The 15,872-nt window shown below is 38.3% G+C and overlaps 1 protein-coding gene across 2 annotated transcripts; it reads right to left on the bottom strand.

The window, feature by feature from the left end:
• Positions 1–7,286: 7,286 nt before the first annotated feature.
• LOC110800848 (uncharacterized) lies at positions 7,287–14,770 on the bottom strand. Of its 2 annotated transcripts, none has more exons than XM_022006175.2 (2): positions 14,497–14,770; positions 7,287–10,865 (listed from the first exon to the last, which is right to left on the bottom strand). In XM_022006175.2, the coding sequence occupies exon 2, from the start codon at positions 10,721–10,723 to the stop codon at positions 7,748–7,750; it is 2,976 nt and encodes a 991-aa protein (XP_021861867.2). In that variant the 5' UTR covers positions 10,724–10,865; positions 14,497–14,770; the 3' UTR covers positions 7,287–7,747. The 2 variants fall into 2 exon arrangements, with proteins under 2 accessions (XP_021861867.2, XP_021861866.2); XM_022006174.2 differs by having other exon boundaries at positions 14,501–14,770.
• Between the last annotated feature and the right edge of the window lie 1,102 nt (positions 14,771–15,872).

Here is a 15,872-nt window from a genome sequence, read left to right as displayed (position 1 = left end):
ATTGAATCCAAAAAGTTTAATTTAATTTTAGTCGTATTTAAATTAATTCATGATTTTAATTTTAGTAAAATAATTAGAATAAATAAAATTTATTATAATTACAATATTCAAAATTAAAATCCAAGAAAATAATTTAAATTATTAATTTTAAAATTAATTAAAATTACGTAAACTAAAAATTTCAAATTAAAATTTCAAAACGATTTAATCGCAACGCACGCCCATGGGCCACACGCACACAGCCATCGCTGGCCATGTGCGCGCAGCCCATGCGCTGCGTCGCATCGCTGCTGCTCACCATCGCAAGGCATCACGCGAGCCGGTGCTCGCTGCGCGCGCCAGCGCTCGACGCAACAAGCATGCTGCCGCAGCCCATCGCTGGGCGCAGCGCTCGTCGCACGTCGCAACAAGCACGCTGCTTGCCATCGCTGGGCGCAGCGCTTGTCGCACGCACAACAAGCACGCTGCACGCCATCGCTGGGCGCAGCGCTCGTCGCACGTCGCAACAAGCACGCTGCACGCAATCGCTGGGCGCAGCGCTTGTCGCACGCACAATAGCGCTCGCTGCGCGCGAGCGATCGATGCTGGGCGTAGCACTCATGGCACGCGAGCTTGCGCTCGCTGCGCGCGAGGCTCCACACGCTTGCGCGAGGCAGTGCGCGCTGTGGCGCAGCTCGCTTGCTGCCCACACGCGACTGCCTTGGCTCGCCCTTCGCCCATGCCCATTCGTTCATTGCTCGTGGCACACGACACAAGGCAGGGCTGCTGCCTTGTGCTTGTGCACTACGCCCTTGCTCATTGCATTCGTGCCGCACGGGCGACGAGCTCCCTTGCTCGTCGTCGCATGCCCGCATTATACAACACCCCTTAAGGGTAACACGAAGCCTCCATTGCTTCGTGCGTGCAAGTTATTTGAACGAATCGCATAAAAATTTAAAATTTATATTTAAAATTAATGACAAATTAATAAATATTATTAATTTCATAATTTTAGGGCGAAAAATCGAAAATTTATTATCCAATTGATTTCCGATTGATATGGATTCAAGTCTAGGTCATAAAAATTTAAAATTTATCGTAAATTTACAATTTTTATGGTGGTTTTTAATCATAGGTTTCTAATTAAATTATAATTAATTATGAAAATCAAATTAATTCTAAATTATTCTAATTTTCAACAAATTAATCATAATTACAAATTAGATTGCATAATTAACAAGACTAGGCATTCAAACTTGTTAAACATATGCAGTAGGTCAATCAAAAATTCAAGATTTATCAACAAGAATCGCAAATATTTAATTTAACATCTTAAATTTACGAAATTTTGCATTCGAAAAACTAAAACCTTCGAAAAGTCATAGTTAGGCTTCGAATTTGAGAATTCTGGGTTCGGCAGAAAAATACTATTTTTGTCAAAATTTTAGAATGCCTTTTACATGCGGAATTGACACAAAAATCACTCGATTTGGATGAGTAACGAAGAAACTGCCGAAAAACTGCGTACGTATAATTAAATAAACGCAATTTGCAATTAATTAACAATTACGAAAATTAATCACCCCTTTTAATTCTTGCAAATTTGTAATATTTAACCATGTTCATGCAATTTAGATTATGAAAATAATAAGAGGCTCGTGATACCACTGTTAGGTTATGATACATATGACAATTCATAAATCATGCGGAAAAACCATAAAGCCAGGAAAACATATTATTTACACATAATCATTTAACATAGTTTAGATGCATACACTTTGTTGCGTGCCTTCCCTAGCTGCGCCCGAACCGAACAAGAACAAGTCTTTAGGACTCCAAGTGTCGTCCCTCCGTAGATAGTCCACGGCACGTCCGGATCCGCCTTAAGCTTGACCAACTAGGATCGCCCTTAAGGTACTTAGAATTTTCGGTTAGTATAGGCAATTGTATGACTGAATTTTTGCTCTCAAAAATCACTTTGAATACTTGAATCCTCTATACAAAATAATGATCCTAGGCCTTTATTTATAGAGGTATGGAAAGGGAATCGTAATCCTATTAGGATACGAATTAATTAAACTAGAATCCTAATAGAATTCTTATTTAATTAATTCATCCTTTTAGGTTTAGGAATTTAATCATTAGTCGAAACCTGATGGCTTTAGGATTCGTATAGCACACCAACACACACACGCACGCACAGCAGCCCACGAGGGGCGCCATGCGCGCGCGCAGCCCGCGAGCTCGCAACCCACTGCCACAAGCCCACACGCTGCCGCAGCCTTGGCGCGCGCTGGGCCTGCCTTGCGGTGGGCCTGGCGCAGCCTTGGCTGGTGCGTTGTGGCGCGCTGGCTTGCTGGGCGATGGCCCGGCTTCGTGCTGGGCGATGGCCCGGCTTCGTGTTGGGCCTTCGTCTGGCAGGCCTCGTCCGATGCTAATTCGTACGATACGCTTCCGATTAATTTCCCGATTCCGGAATTCATTTCCGATACGAACAATATTTAATATTTCCGATTCCGGAATTAATTTTCGTTTCGAACAAATATTTAATATTTCCGTTTCCGGAATTATTTTCCGATTCCGATAATATTTCCGATTCTGACAATATTTCCGTTTCCGGCAATATTTCCGATTCCGGCAATATTTCCATTTCCGATAATATTTTCCGATACTTACCATGTTTCCGTTTCCGGCAACATCTACGACTTGGATAATATTTATATTTCCGATACGATCCATATTTCCGTTTCCGGCAATATCATCGTTTCCGGAGCATTCATTTCTTGCCTGTGACGATCTCAGCTCCCACTGAAACCAAGATCCGTCGATTCCGAATATCCATAGATGGAGTATTTAATGCCATTAAATACTTGATCCGTTTACGTACTATTTGTGTGACCCTACGGGTTCAGTCAAGAGTAAGCTGTGGATTAATATCATTAATTCCACTTGAACTGAAGCGGCCTCTAGCTAGGCATTCAGCTCACTTGATCTCACTGAATTATTAACTTGTTAATTAATACTGAACCGCACTTATTAGACTTAACATAGAATGCATACTTGGACCAAGGGCATTATTTCCTTCACGATGCCCTTCGTATTCGCGATTTAATATATTTTCGATATATTATTTATCGTTTCGTATACGACGAATCACCGCCGTACGATACGATTTATTCGTGTCGCCCAGCTTACGAATATTCGCGATACGATATACGATTCTGACAAAGGTCGTATCGTATAATACGTTTCCAACTTAAATCCCGAAAAGCTATTAAATGAATTTCCGATTCATTTAATCCGGTGATCTGTTACGTGTCATTGGTGTGACCTTGTAGGTTCAGTCAAGAGTAAGTTGTGAGTTCAATATCCATTAGAACTCACTGATCGGAAGCATTGCTCCAGCTAGCTGTTCCGATCACTTGATCTCACTGAATTAATTGTTCGCAATTAATCTGAACCTTGGTATTAGACTTAATGCACCTTGGGTGAAGGACATATTTCCTTCAGTTAGGTCGTTAGTTCGTCGGTGTAAATCGCAGCTTCGAGTTCAGCGACGGTTCGAATTAGGGTTTTGAATTGTTGGTGGCCATAGAAAGGGAGGTTGTCTTCCTCTGCGATTCGTTTTGCGACACCGGCATTAGAAGGTGTTTTTTTAGGTTTTCGACAGCCCTTTAAGGGTGTTTGGTAGGCGGAGATTCGACTACACCAAGGTTCTAAGAAGAAGTTTTGCTCAGATCTGGCGTCCTGAGGTCTTTGGCGATCTAAACCCAAATACCAGCCATAACGCCGCCGCTTAGTGATTCGGAGTCCGTTTTATTCACCGGTAAAGGTAAAGTTAGGGTTTCGCCTTAAATTTTGGGGGATTTCTTCGGGTCTCACCAAGTAGGGCGTTTTCGATCTTGATTAAGAGGTGTTTCAGTTCCATTGACGTCAAGCTCATCTTATCGCCGTCGTCGTCTCTAAGTGGAGGTTCGACGGTAAAGGTAAAGATAAGGTGAGGGGTTTCGTTTGATGTTTGTGGTTGGATTTAGAAGGCTCAATTTGTCACTTCAAGTGTGCTAGAGGAGTTGGGTAGTTCTTCCAATCCTAATTCTCGTTCATTTGGTTGTAAGTGCTTTGAAATCCTTCCCTCTTTTTCCTTCTCTGATTCATGGTCTTGGTTTCTGTTTAGTTAGTCTCCTCTGTTAGTTTGGTTAGTTTGTTTAATTAGCTATGCTTAAGTCTTTAAGTTACTTGTGGATAGTTTGGTTGGTTTTCTTCTTTGATGTCGAATTGTTCCCATATGAGGTTGTTGCTTGTGAAAGTTTGCTTTGGTTTTCGGAGGTGCATGGGTTAATTGAGTGTTTAATGTGGGATATTCAATGCTTAAAGTGTTTTGTAATTGTAGAGTTGAGAGTTGTCTGTTGGTGCAGGGAGTTTATAAGAGATGGTGTCTTACAACCCTCCAAATTGTTTTTTGGAGGAGGTGTGTTGTGGTGTAAGAAGGAGCCATTTCCCTTTGTAAGGAGTCTTGGATGTAGTGGTTCTGTGTTTGAGCCAAGGGGAGGAGGTGTGTATGGAAAGGGGGTTTTATGTTCTCGGGTTTGGGTTGTGTGTTGGTCTTTGAGGTTAACTGTTGTTAATTCTCATTTTAGGTTAGTGATGAGTTTCAATCTCGTCGCTTTCAAAAACTTTTATTTGAACGATGCTTCCCTTCTGGGGGTTTATAGCATGCTTACCGAGTCACTTTTAGTGACTCTTCAGGCTTGTGAGGAAATCACAAGTCATTTACAACCAACTCGTGGTATTACTTCTCTTTCGCTCTTTTCTTTGGTTTCCAAGCTCCACAGGTTTGCAAAGGTCTCTCTCAAAGTTTACCAAACCTGCTGCAATTCAATCTTCAATAAGGAGATCAATAGCAAAAATTATCATGGCAACAATCAAGGGTCGGCAAATGAAGAACGTGCTATCCCATGTGTTTTTAATATTTTGTTAGTATTTTGGTGTGTAATCTATGCAAGGGGTTTAAATGGCCCTAGTAGGTTAATAAGTTGTAATAGGTAAACTATCTTTTATTTATGTAAATTAAGCCTATATCAAAAAAAAAGAAGAAAAAAAAGACAATATGTTTGCATTTGCCATAAAATATTTTGCACTAAAGCAACAATTTCATCTTTTAGATATCAACTTCGTCCCTACAATTATTTTTTTGTTATTGCATTTCACTAATTGATAAACGGACTCTGTATTAGTCTATCACCCTTTCACAATATTCATTTATTTTATTAACGATTATTTTTAAAACCACGTACTTGAATGAAATAATAGAATCAAAGGATATGTATCCAAGAAAACATTAACTGAAAGAACTCCTTATAATCAGACTACCCAATCTTATTTGTAAAAAATATTGTTCATAAAAATAATGTATTTTCACTTATTAATTTTTAATTCTGTCATTTTTGAATTTTGTAATTTAATTACAAAAAACTTAATACTCTGTATGAGGATCGAATATTGGTTACCTTATTGGTCATATGTTTAAAAATATTTTATATTCTTCACACAAAAAAATATTATATTATGTCTTTATTACGGAGTATCAAATAAAATAATATAACACAAATCATAAAGCAAAAATAATATTGATTCAACTTTCCTAATTACATTCATGTTAACTGAAGTACAATTTTAATTTCATTTTTATCTTAGTTTTCTAAAAAAAAATAAAAAAGTGATGGAGATTATAAAAAAACAAAACAAAAAAGGAAAAGTTAACATTATTAATCCCAACTATGGGTGGTCTTCCAATATTAATCCCAACTAGGTATTATTCCGGAATAATCCTAACTATGTGGTTCCTCTTCTTTAAACAGTCCAGGTGAACATGCAACCTTTAAAACCGGTTACCAGATTTTACCTCCTTTCTTCTTCCTTCAGTAAATGCTTACTCCATTTCCCTTCTCAACTACAATTTTCTTGATCTCTTTGTATTAACTCCATGACCCTCCATGAATGAACTCCCTCCTCAGCCATTGTTTTTTCTTGTAACAGGCAGACTAAATTACAAACCATAACAAAAGTACTACTAGCAAAAGCACGAACTAAATTGCTTGAAATAACATCAGGCATTAAAACATGGGAGTTGGAGCATAGTTTTTTTTTTTCCTTGCAGGGGTACCAAATCTCTTCGAAAAGGCTGGATGGACGACGCTTTTGAGCCAATATTGTTCCTGCAAAAAACAAGAGTTTTTAAGGAATTCAATTCCTTATCCCACCAAAAACACCAATTGAACAAATATCATACTTGTTCGTCTCGCTGGTGAAAAGTTCTCCACTTCTCCCCATAAGTTCATTGATCAATTCAACTAATCACATCGAACACTTCCCCCTTTTATGTCTCTTCTAACCCTTTCTTAATTAAGCTTGACAAGATGAAGACTCATGGAAGACCCAAGTTTGACCCCAATCGGACCCTCGAGATTCTCCGCCACCCAATCCACGCCCAACAAGTCGTCGCTGATATGCAAAACGCTGCTTCAAACGGCAGAAAGATGATCCTGTTGGGCGGACTAGTTGGCGAGATCTTCTTTTGTGCGGTGCCTTTCTCCCCTGCCATTGTTCTCGTCGTTGTCCTCTTATCTATATGTTGCTGAAACTTTAGTCACTCTCTCTTCAATTCAATTGTTGCTGAAACTTTAGTCTCTCTCTTCAATTCAATAATAATTTGTAAGATTAAGGCAGAAGAATGAAGGAGAAGGCAGAAAAAATAGAGAAGGAAGAGAAGGAAAGAAAAAATAGAAAAGGAAGAAGAAAAGAGAGCTTCAATGAGAAGGAAGAAGCCTTAACAACGAAGAAGAAGAACAAGGGAGTGGGACCACAATTGATGAAGGTTACCGGCATTAAGGGGTTCTAAAATTACTAAGACTGTTTAAAGAAGGGGAACCACATAGTTAGGATTATTCCGGAATAATACCTAGTTGGGATTAATATTGGAAGACCACCCATAGTTGGGATTAATAATGTTAATTTATCCAACAAAAAAAAAGGTAGGGGGGGGGGTGTTTGGAGATTTATAAGAAAGAAACCTACAATGCCTTATACTCCGTAAGATCTTCTAAGGTAAATAAGGGCGATTTTATATTCGTAATTGGGCTCGGGGCACAAATTTGAGCACGAGTGTGACACTCCTAAACTTCCCAAAAAAAACGTACAAATACAAATAATTGTTCAAGGACTGATCAATTTCGGGCTTTTGCGATTAAACTGAATAAAAGCTACAGATCTCAATTTTTCAGAAGATATACAAAATTGAATGTAACTCATGAACAAAGTGGTTCTATGTAGAACAGTTTCACTATAACTTTGAATACTCAAGTGAAATCTACAAGGCATTATAAAATGTAAAAGGGACAGTTCTTTTGATTTCTATGTATGAGTGAGAAATTACAGCTACATGTACCAAATATTTCTATTCTCGTAATGGCCTTATATGATTATGAGACAATTGAAGTAAAAAAAAAGAAGGAAATTTTAACATAAAAATAAATCAATAAACCTAATTCCTCTCCTCTAGCTGAGACTGAGACCCCATGAATCGCTATCACGCCCAATCACCTCTCTGACTTTTTATTCAGTTTTTTTTCTTTTTTATAACTAAATTCCAACTCTCCTACTCCCAGAATCAGCATCTTTTCTGGCTGATATTATGCATCAGTAAAGCTTCTTCAGTTGTTAAGTGAAAAACCAAAGACAACAGAGACACTGATGAATCAGAAAAAACTTTCTACAAGTGTGGTGGTTGTTGATGTTTGTAGTTAGTGGGATAAAGCTCCCATCCACTATCAGGCTCCTTCCGTTTTCCACCATTGCTCCCAGAACCCAAGGCTCTGAAACTGTCTCTTAACTGCTCTTCTGTCGGCCTACCCTGAGCATGGGGGACGAAAAGTGGCCTAAAAAATGAATGATCATGGTTTCCAGCTTCAACAGGATTAGCATACCCAGAATTCAAATCAAAACTGGGACGCAAAGGGCCAGCAAGGGTTGGACCAGGTGTTGCACCCATCATATTCATGACCAATGGAGACTGACAGTAGGTGGACGGAAAAGTTGAGGCAGATCCCAACATTTGAGGCAGAAAAGGGGCTCCCCTTGAATCAAAAACATATGGAATTGGCCCACCAGGTCTGTAAATCTGTGCTGACGCGAGAGATACAGCAGAGCCCATGGCTAGCCCGTTGTATCCATAGACAGACTGTGGATACGGAACTGTAGGTCCTAACCCCATCAGCGGTCCCCCTCTTAACAAGCTAGCATCCATCAAAGGCTCTGACGCCGTTCCGTTCAGAAAAGGTAACTGGGTTTGAGGAGGAATTGCATTTCTCTTGACTTTAGTTCCCAAAATTGAAATAACTGTATCATCTGGTGGACCCATACATGGGTTGACTTTACCTAGAAAGGGCAGTTGGTCTGAAGAATCATTGCAATTAAAAAGGTTGTCATTTAAGTCAAAGTTCCTCATGGAAGGCTGCATGCATGATGAAGAGGAAGCAGGCGATGGACTTCTCTGACAGTTTTGAGGGCGGAACATCGGTCCACTCATTTTCCACTCGTATTGCGCTGGAAGACCCCCGTCATCCTCTGTTTGATTTAGATCCAATTTGAGCCTTTGCGATCTTTTAGGACTTAATTCAACTGAAGACTCACCTGAAGGAAGGCTAGGTAACATCTGTTTTTGTTTACCCAAACCCAACACTGGATTAAAAATCTTATCATCCCCACGCTCTGCCACATTCAGATCAAAATCAATAAAATCTTGCCTCTGTCGTGAACCACTGCTAGTGCCCCCACCTGAAAGAGCCCTATCACTATCAGAGGTCCGACGAGGAGAAGCTGGTCGAAATGCACTAGTTGCTGCAGATCCTTTCCAGCCAAGACTTCCCTCAAATTGAAGAGGTCCTGCAGGCATTCCAGAAGCCACAACAGCTCTGGAGGCAGAGACGACTGATACAGGGTTTGAGCTCGTATCCAGCTGCTGATCAGCATCCTCAGAGGAGAATTCTTGGTTCAGATCAAATTCCCAGAAGCTTTTCTCTGGATTGCATTCTGGTTCCCTCGCAACATCAGTCACCAAGGACTCCATATCTTGCGTATGATCTTTAGGATTTACCTCTATGTTAGCCGAAGACATTAGAGGCACCTTTGCAGATGCATCAGGGGCATTTTCTGTTACAGATAACTGGTTCATTGGACCGTCTATCTGCAGGTCCTGTTCTGCATTTATAGACTTTGGGCTATCCTGCTGCCTAATGCCACCTCTTGATATTCTATCAGAAGAAGAAGATGAAGAAGAGGCAGAGCTGGCAGATTGCTCATAATAACCCACTACTTCTCTCTCTACCTCTTTGGCAACAAGCCGAGCAACCTCTAGTGCATCAACCGTGCCATCCTCAAGGTCCATATCTCGTGTCTGCCTAATGATATCAGTAGATCTGCTGTTTTTAGCCAATCTTGTAAAATCACAACTGTTGCCAAGATACCTCCTCTCACTTTGGCGGAACCTTTTAAGCTCATTATGCTCATCAAGATCATCCAATCTAGACAAAGTTGCTGCTTGATTCTTGGATTCCTCTAATGCAGAACCATCATCTTGCTCCAAACCATTCTGTTGCTCGCTATCATCCATCACATTGCTTGACTCCTTCAACGGCCTATTTGTATCACATGCAGACATCACTTTCATCTGTGATTCATCTTTGACATCATTTGCTCCCATATCAGGTTTAGCAACATCTTCTTCAGCAGTCTTAGCATCAGTTCCTAAAGATATATCTTTACCATCAGAAACACCCGAGGCGGAAACAACCTTACTGTTACCTGATCTATCAGGCAACAACTCACACTTGTTTTCATGTTTTGCATCTTCAGTCAGAGGTTCATGCTTCAAAGCCTCAGAAATTACCCCATCCGTGTTTTGTTTTGGAGTTGCAACGTATTTTGAATCCAACATTCCATCAGATGGGCATACTTCACCCCTGACAAGATCCCCACCAATCGATTCTTTCTTGGCAGGTGAGGCAATCACATCAGGGCATGCAGCGGTAGTATCTGCATGATTTGAAGTTATCTGAAAACCATCCTGATCACTAGATGATTCAACTTTACTCCCTTCAGCACCTTCGAACTTCTGATCAGCAGCAGACCTTGTTGTGGAGGTATCATTTGTAGTGGATTGAGACTCAGGATCTTGATTATCTGACTTCGGATCAGTATAAATTGGGGCCTTCTCAGCATCCATGCTTTTAAGCTCAACATCCTTAGCTCTCCAACTATCAAAGAGAGCCCTGGCCTTATCTTGAACTTTAGGGCTTTTATAGCTGAAAAGACTCTTGACAGTAATGCAAATTCCTGATGAAGCCAACTTCTCACTGTCTACCTGTAGTTTCTCAACCGCTTGTAACAAGGCTGAGAGAGCCTCTTCCACAAAGCAATCACTAACTTCATCAGGAAATGTTTGAGCATCCTTAAGCCACCTATTGATAAAACAAAGACCATCTAACTGAATGAAAAGGTCAAGACATTCTTTGTTCTCTGTAGCCGCTATAGTGCCTGCAACAGCAGCCCACTGTCTTGTAGCATCACCAACACTCTTTACTAAAGAATCTTTCTCCTTCTGCATAACAGTAATCAACTCCTCGACACGAGCAGGGGCTGTGAACCCATCTTTCATCTCAGTCAAGGTAAAGAAGTCTTCAAGGGTCATAATGCTCACATACCACTTAAATGCGTCCAAGTTTCACACAAAAACTCTGATAACAAGCTATGTTTTATACTCATCTTCAGAAGAGTACCACCAAACAACTCCACAGAGAAGTCCAATTTACCAGCAATGTTGAAACAGTTTCCTAAACGATAAAATAAGGAAAAGGTTGAGAATGAGGAAAGTTATACAGAAATTTGCAGTAAAAGAAGCATGATCTACAAGGATCTCTTGGTCACTCAGACCAAATTACCATTCTCACAAAAAAGTGTCACCTAATTCTCTAATCACCCCACGAATTGCGAACCGAAAAGGCAAATTATAACATGAAATTGGTATAATTTTGGTCTAATTTGACTACCTAAGGTGATGATGAACGCATGGAAACCTAAGAGTTACACATCTACAGAGAATGTCCTAATGTTTTCTACAGTATCAGTATTAAAAAAGAATCAAATGACCTCCTACTTCAAAAAATGATCAGTACCTAACATTTTTTTTTTCACGGGAAACCAATAGAGACTAGTTAAAACAAAGATCGTGACTCATTTCAGCTATGTTGAAAATAGACAACCAAAGAAGGTGAATTTATAAAGAAAAATACATTATCAGGACATGAATTAGGCCCAACTACGTAAAGATAATTTCCTCCTAGTATGAAAACTAAATATCAACCAAAGCATTACTGATGTTAATCGATGATAACATTAATAATTAAATAGAATACTTATATATAGAGCTTTTAGGAAGGGACAAAGAGAGCCAGGGTTGATAGAATCACAGATTGTACGTAGCACTAAGCAAGAAATAAAGTTAAGCACAAATCATATACTATGAGCATACTCCAAAATTACAAACCACGCTTCTCAGTGAGAAAAATACAAGACATTCAAAAACAAGATCCAAATCTTTCATTACAGGGAAAGTGAAAGCACCAAAAAGCATAGTCTTTTAATTGTGCTAAGAGGACATGCTCTAGATGAGTATTAGTGTATTGCAATACACTAAGAAAAGAAGTATTTCTTCTTAATACCAGGTTCCATGGATGAGATCGACTCCATATACCAACTAAAGCAAGTCATTGCACAGTTTAAATTACAATTTCACCAACAAAATATTTTTGAAATTGATCCTTCATTTGACGAGATACAGTGAGGTCAAAACGGCACCTACGGCTGTCCAAATTTTGGCTATGACTCATTTTGTTTTGATATATCAATTTTGGCTATGACTCATTGTTTGAAGAGAAAAGTGAACTTCAGGGTTTGATGGATCTGATCATTAAGTCAAATAATTTACTCAATTCTATAAGTACTTTGAGGACAGCTAGCAGTACAGGGCTAGATTAAGGTGGCAGTAAAAGAGAAAATTATGGCATACAAAACAATAATTTATGCAGCTATTGCGAAGGTAACTAAATCTCGGAAAACAAACATGACAGATGTATCCAACCAACCTGTACGTTGTATATATACATAATTGTGGTATAGCTGCACCCTTATAAACAAGAAAGAAAGCCTACTCCCAATTATTAGTTATTAGAGGAAAAACTGTACTACCTCCTACCCAAAAGATGCCAATCTTTCAATGTTAAACAGCCTCAAAACAAGTCCCCAAACAAATTATACATTTGCAATAATATTGAACAGAAATACCAGTTTCTAAATATTCCCTAAATGATTTCTGCAGACCCACAATCATCTAAACAACAACAAGGATTGAATATCGGTGTCCCAACTAGATTTTTTTTTTTTGGTGGGGGCCTGGCGGGGGGAGGGTAGATCAAATCATGAATGACTCAAATCAAAGCATAATTGCGAGCTTGTTCCATCACATGATCCAAAAGACATAGACACAATTTCCTTACATTGCAGTCATAGAAGTTTACTCAACTCTCGTTTGCATATCATGACATTTTATTCATACTCCCTCCGTTTACAATGTTATACCCACTTTCCAATTTGGAGTGTTTCTGAAATTTCTACTCACTTTTGCTTAATTCTATTTATGCCTAAAAATTTACCATTTTACCCTCTTACCCCACAATATTTACACCTTTCCGCTCAATCTCTCGTACTTTATTTCTATGTTTCTTACGTATACCCACCTTTTTACTACATCTCTCTTACTTTGTTCACTTTTTCTTACACCCGCTCACATTTTCCATATTTAGCTAGAAACAAGAGTGTACAGTAAGTTAGTAGAACATTGTGAAACGAAAGTAGTATACCCTTTCATTTCCCTTCTTTGCATATCTTCATTAACAGAACTTCAAAGCATGTGCATCTAAAACTCCTCTATTACAATATAACCTTAACATTCATTTTTAATGTAATTTAAGATTTTAAGGTTAAGAATTTCATGCACTGACCAACTTACAATGACCCATTTGTTAAAATTTGGATGTTGATTATCAACCATCAATAAGTATTGATCTGCAGCGCCAATCAACCAATAGACTTCACTAGCTAACACTTTAGCCATAAATGCCTATACACAAACACAATATCTACTAGCTTAAGGCTTTCCCCATTGAGGACACAGAAGCCTAATTTTACAGAAGGCCCATTAATCTAAGGAACCACCACTCTGAGGTGCCCAGGTAATGTAACATGATGCCATTATTTACAATGCGCAACGTTGCACTTTAGCTCAGAAACTTTTGATATTGTATACATATGTAAGTAAGTCACGACTTTCGCATCGAAAGTGTCCCAAGTTACCCACCCCAGTGCAGGGCGTCCCTGTTAGTTTATCTTGCATGAGCACTATAAATAACAAATGGAGATCATAAGCTACAGTCCAAATCATCCCCATTTGAAACAATTAAGATGCCAGTAAATAACAAAGAAAGCCTAAAGTTAAAACACACAAATCATTTGATTACACCATCAAGGGAACTTGCTTCAGAAAACAAATTTAAAAGGAGATTTGACTACAAAAACTCTATTAATCTGAAACTAACCCTAAGTAGAAAAAAAAACACAGCAGTTACACTCATGTTACAACAAGGGCGTAATAAATAGTTGTTCATCTGAAGCAAAACAGTTAAATCGAGAACATAGAAGCATTGTAACATATCAATCCTGACAAAGTCAGTAGTTAAAGTCCGCAATCACTAAAACATACTCCATAAAAGAAAGCTTAAGTATGAATCTGTGCAAAACGTATTTTCAACCTTACAAGAAAAATCCAGAAGACAGAAGCTATTCTACAAACATACTCATACGCTTCAAGGATCAGGAACTTTAACCCCTATACTGACCATCAAATTTTTCGAAATCTCCTTGTTACGAAGAAATTCCCCAAAACAAAGCTAAAAACAACAATTACTAGTAAAATTCACAACTGGCCACCATAAAAATACCCCCCAAAATATCAACATCCCAATTCCCTATTCGAAGCCACGGTACAAAGTACATAAACATACCTAAACCAGCTAAATAAATCATCAAACTGCAGAACTTTTGACACCCGAACGACAATAACAGAAAACCAATAAGGGTAATTCCAATAACATCCCCTAGGATTGGAATTTATCGATTAATTGGGTTTTTTACGAAGAGAACTTATCTAATACATAAGAATAAATAAAATAATGACCCATCAAATACATACCTCCATTAATGCTATCAGAACAAAAAGAATTATTGCACTAAATATAAATCATGGATAACTTAAAATTCAAAATAACATATAAAAAAAACAGAATTTTACAAAACAAACAAAAAAAACAATAAAACGAAACCATATTGTATAAAGTTTATGTAACATACTCACCGAAAACCCTAGCTTCTCTCGAAAAAAAATCCCCAAATCTTTGCGTGAGAAATAGTCTCCTAAATCTGCAACTCTTGCACACCGAATTGAATTTTAATACCTCAAATAATTATTTAAAAAATTAAGAAATTAATTGAGAATTTTCAGCAAACAAATTGCCTTGGTTTCTCGCCTATTTTCCTCTCTCTCTCTCTCTCCTGTGTGACCTTTTCGAAGCAGGAAGAGCAAACGTTACTTTCCCCTTTATTTTTTTGGGGGGTTTTCCGTTCTATTTTTTTCTTATTTTTATTTGAAGAAGTGAAATTTTTGGAGGGGGGGGGGGGGGGGGGGGAGGGTCACATGAGAGGCACGTGAAGAGGAGGGGTGACAGCACTGACAGGTGATAGGGAGTAGCCGGTTAAAAAAAGTGGATTGTTCGTTACTGAATTGGTGGGAACTTAAAATTTTCCTTTTCTCTTTATTTTTGTTTTTGGATGTTTTAGTTGATAAATTGACAAACCAAATTGGAAACAAATACAAGTAAAAAGTTTTGTTTGTTATGAAAATAGTGGGAGGAAATAGAGAAACGGTAGAGAATAAACAAGCGGTCATAAATACATACATTAGCAGGGATAATGATGTCAGGGGTATAATGGAGATCCACAATCCAATATATTTCTAAATTATAACGCTCCCCTTGGACGTCCATTATCTAAAATAATACAATGGCCCTGTAATGTACATGAAATGATGCTTCATTAAAAAAACTTACTAAGAAAACCTCGTGTGATAAAAAAAAATAGTGAAGGAAAAGAGTACATCACTTCATCATAATACGCTTAAGATATATGTTGTCTCGTTAAAAACCATACCAGGAAAATCCAGTGGGACAAAACCATGGTTAAGGGAAAAAGAGTGCAACGCGTATATCCCCCGATAAATACATCGCTTGAGATCTTCTAGTGCATTGAATCTAATATCGTTGAATAGCTTTTCAAATGTACCAACAGGAAGCTCTCCTTGAAATTGATTCTCCAATTTTGACTTGAATCTTCAATTCTGCACTTGAATAGATGAGGTGAATATTTATGTCACCAATCTTTTGAAAGTAATACCTCTATAGATCAACAAAGATTCACCTGAGATAAATACATTTGCTTGTACATGATATTACAAAATTTATCCTTACATATTGGACATGTATAAACCTTCTTCTGGAGGTCATAAATAGTCTTCTAATCAACTAACCATTAATGTTGATCAAAATTTCTCTAGTCATACTTTCATGGCAATACATGATATGTAACATCATCGCCAAACTTGGAGCTATAATATAGCTAATAATGTTATTTATGGTTCTCTTGGAACATAAAATAATACTCACTGTAAGGAC

This window comes from Spinacia oleracea, chromosome 6, assembly GCF_020520425.1.
Source record: "Spinacia oleracea cultivar Varoflay chromosome 6, BTI_SOV_V1, whole genome shotgun sequence".
Lineage (NCBI taxonomy): Eukaryota > Viridiplantae > Streptophyta > Magnoliopsida > Caryophyllales > Amaranthaceae > Spinacia > Spinacia oleracea.
This window is presented reverse-complemented; position numbering and strand designations above follow the sequence as displayed.

Bases quoted from the DNA above. Each gene is read 5' to 3' on its own strand.
- LOC110800848 (XM_022006175.2), bottom strand. From the start codon at position 10,723: ATGACCCTTGAAGACTTCTTTACCTTGACTGAGATGAAAGATGGGTTC.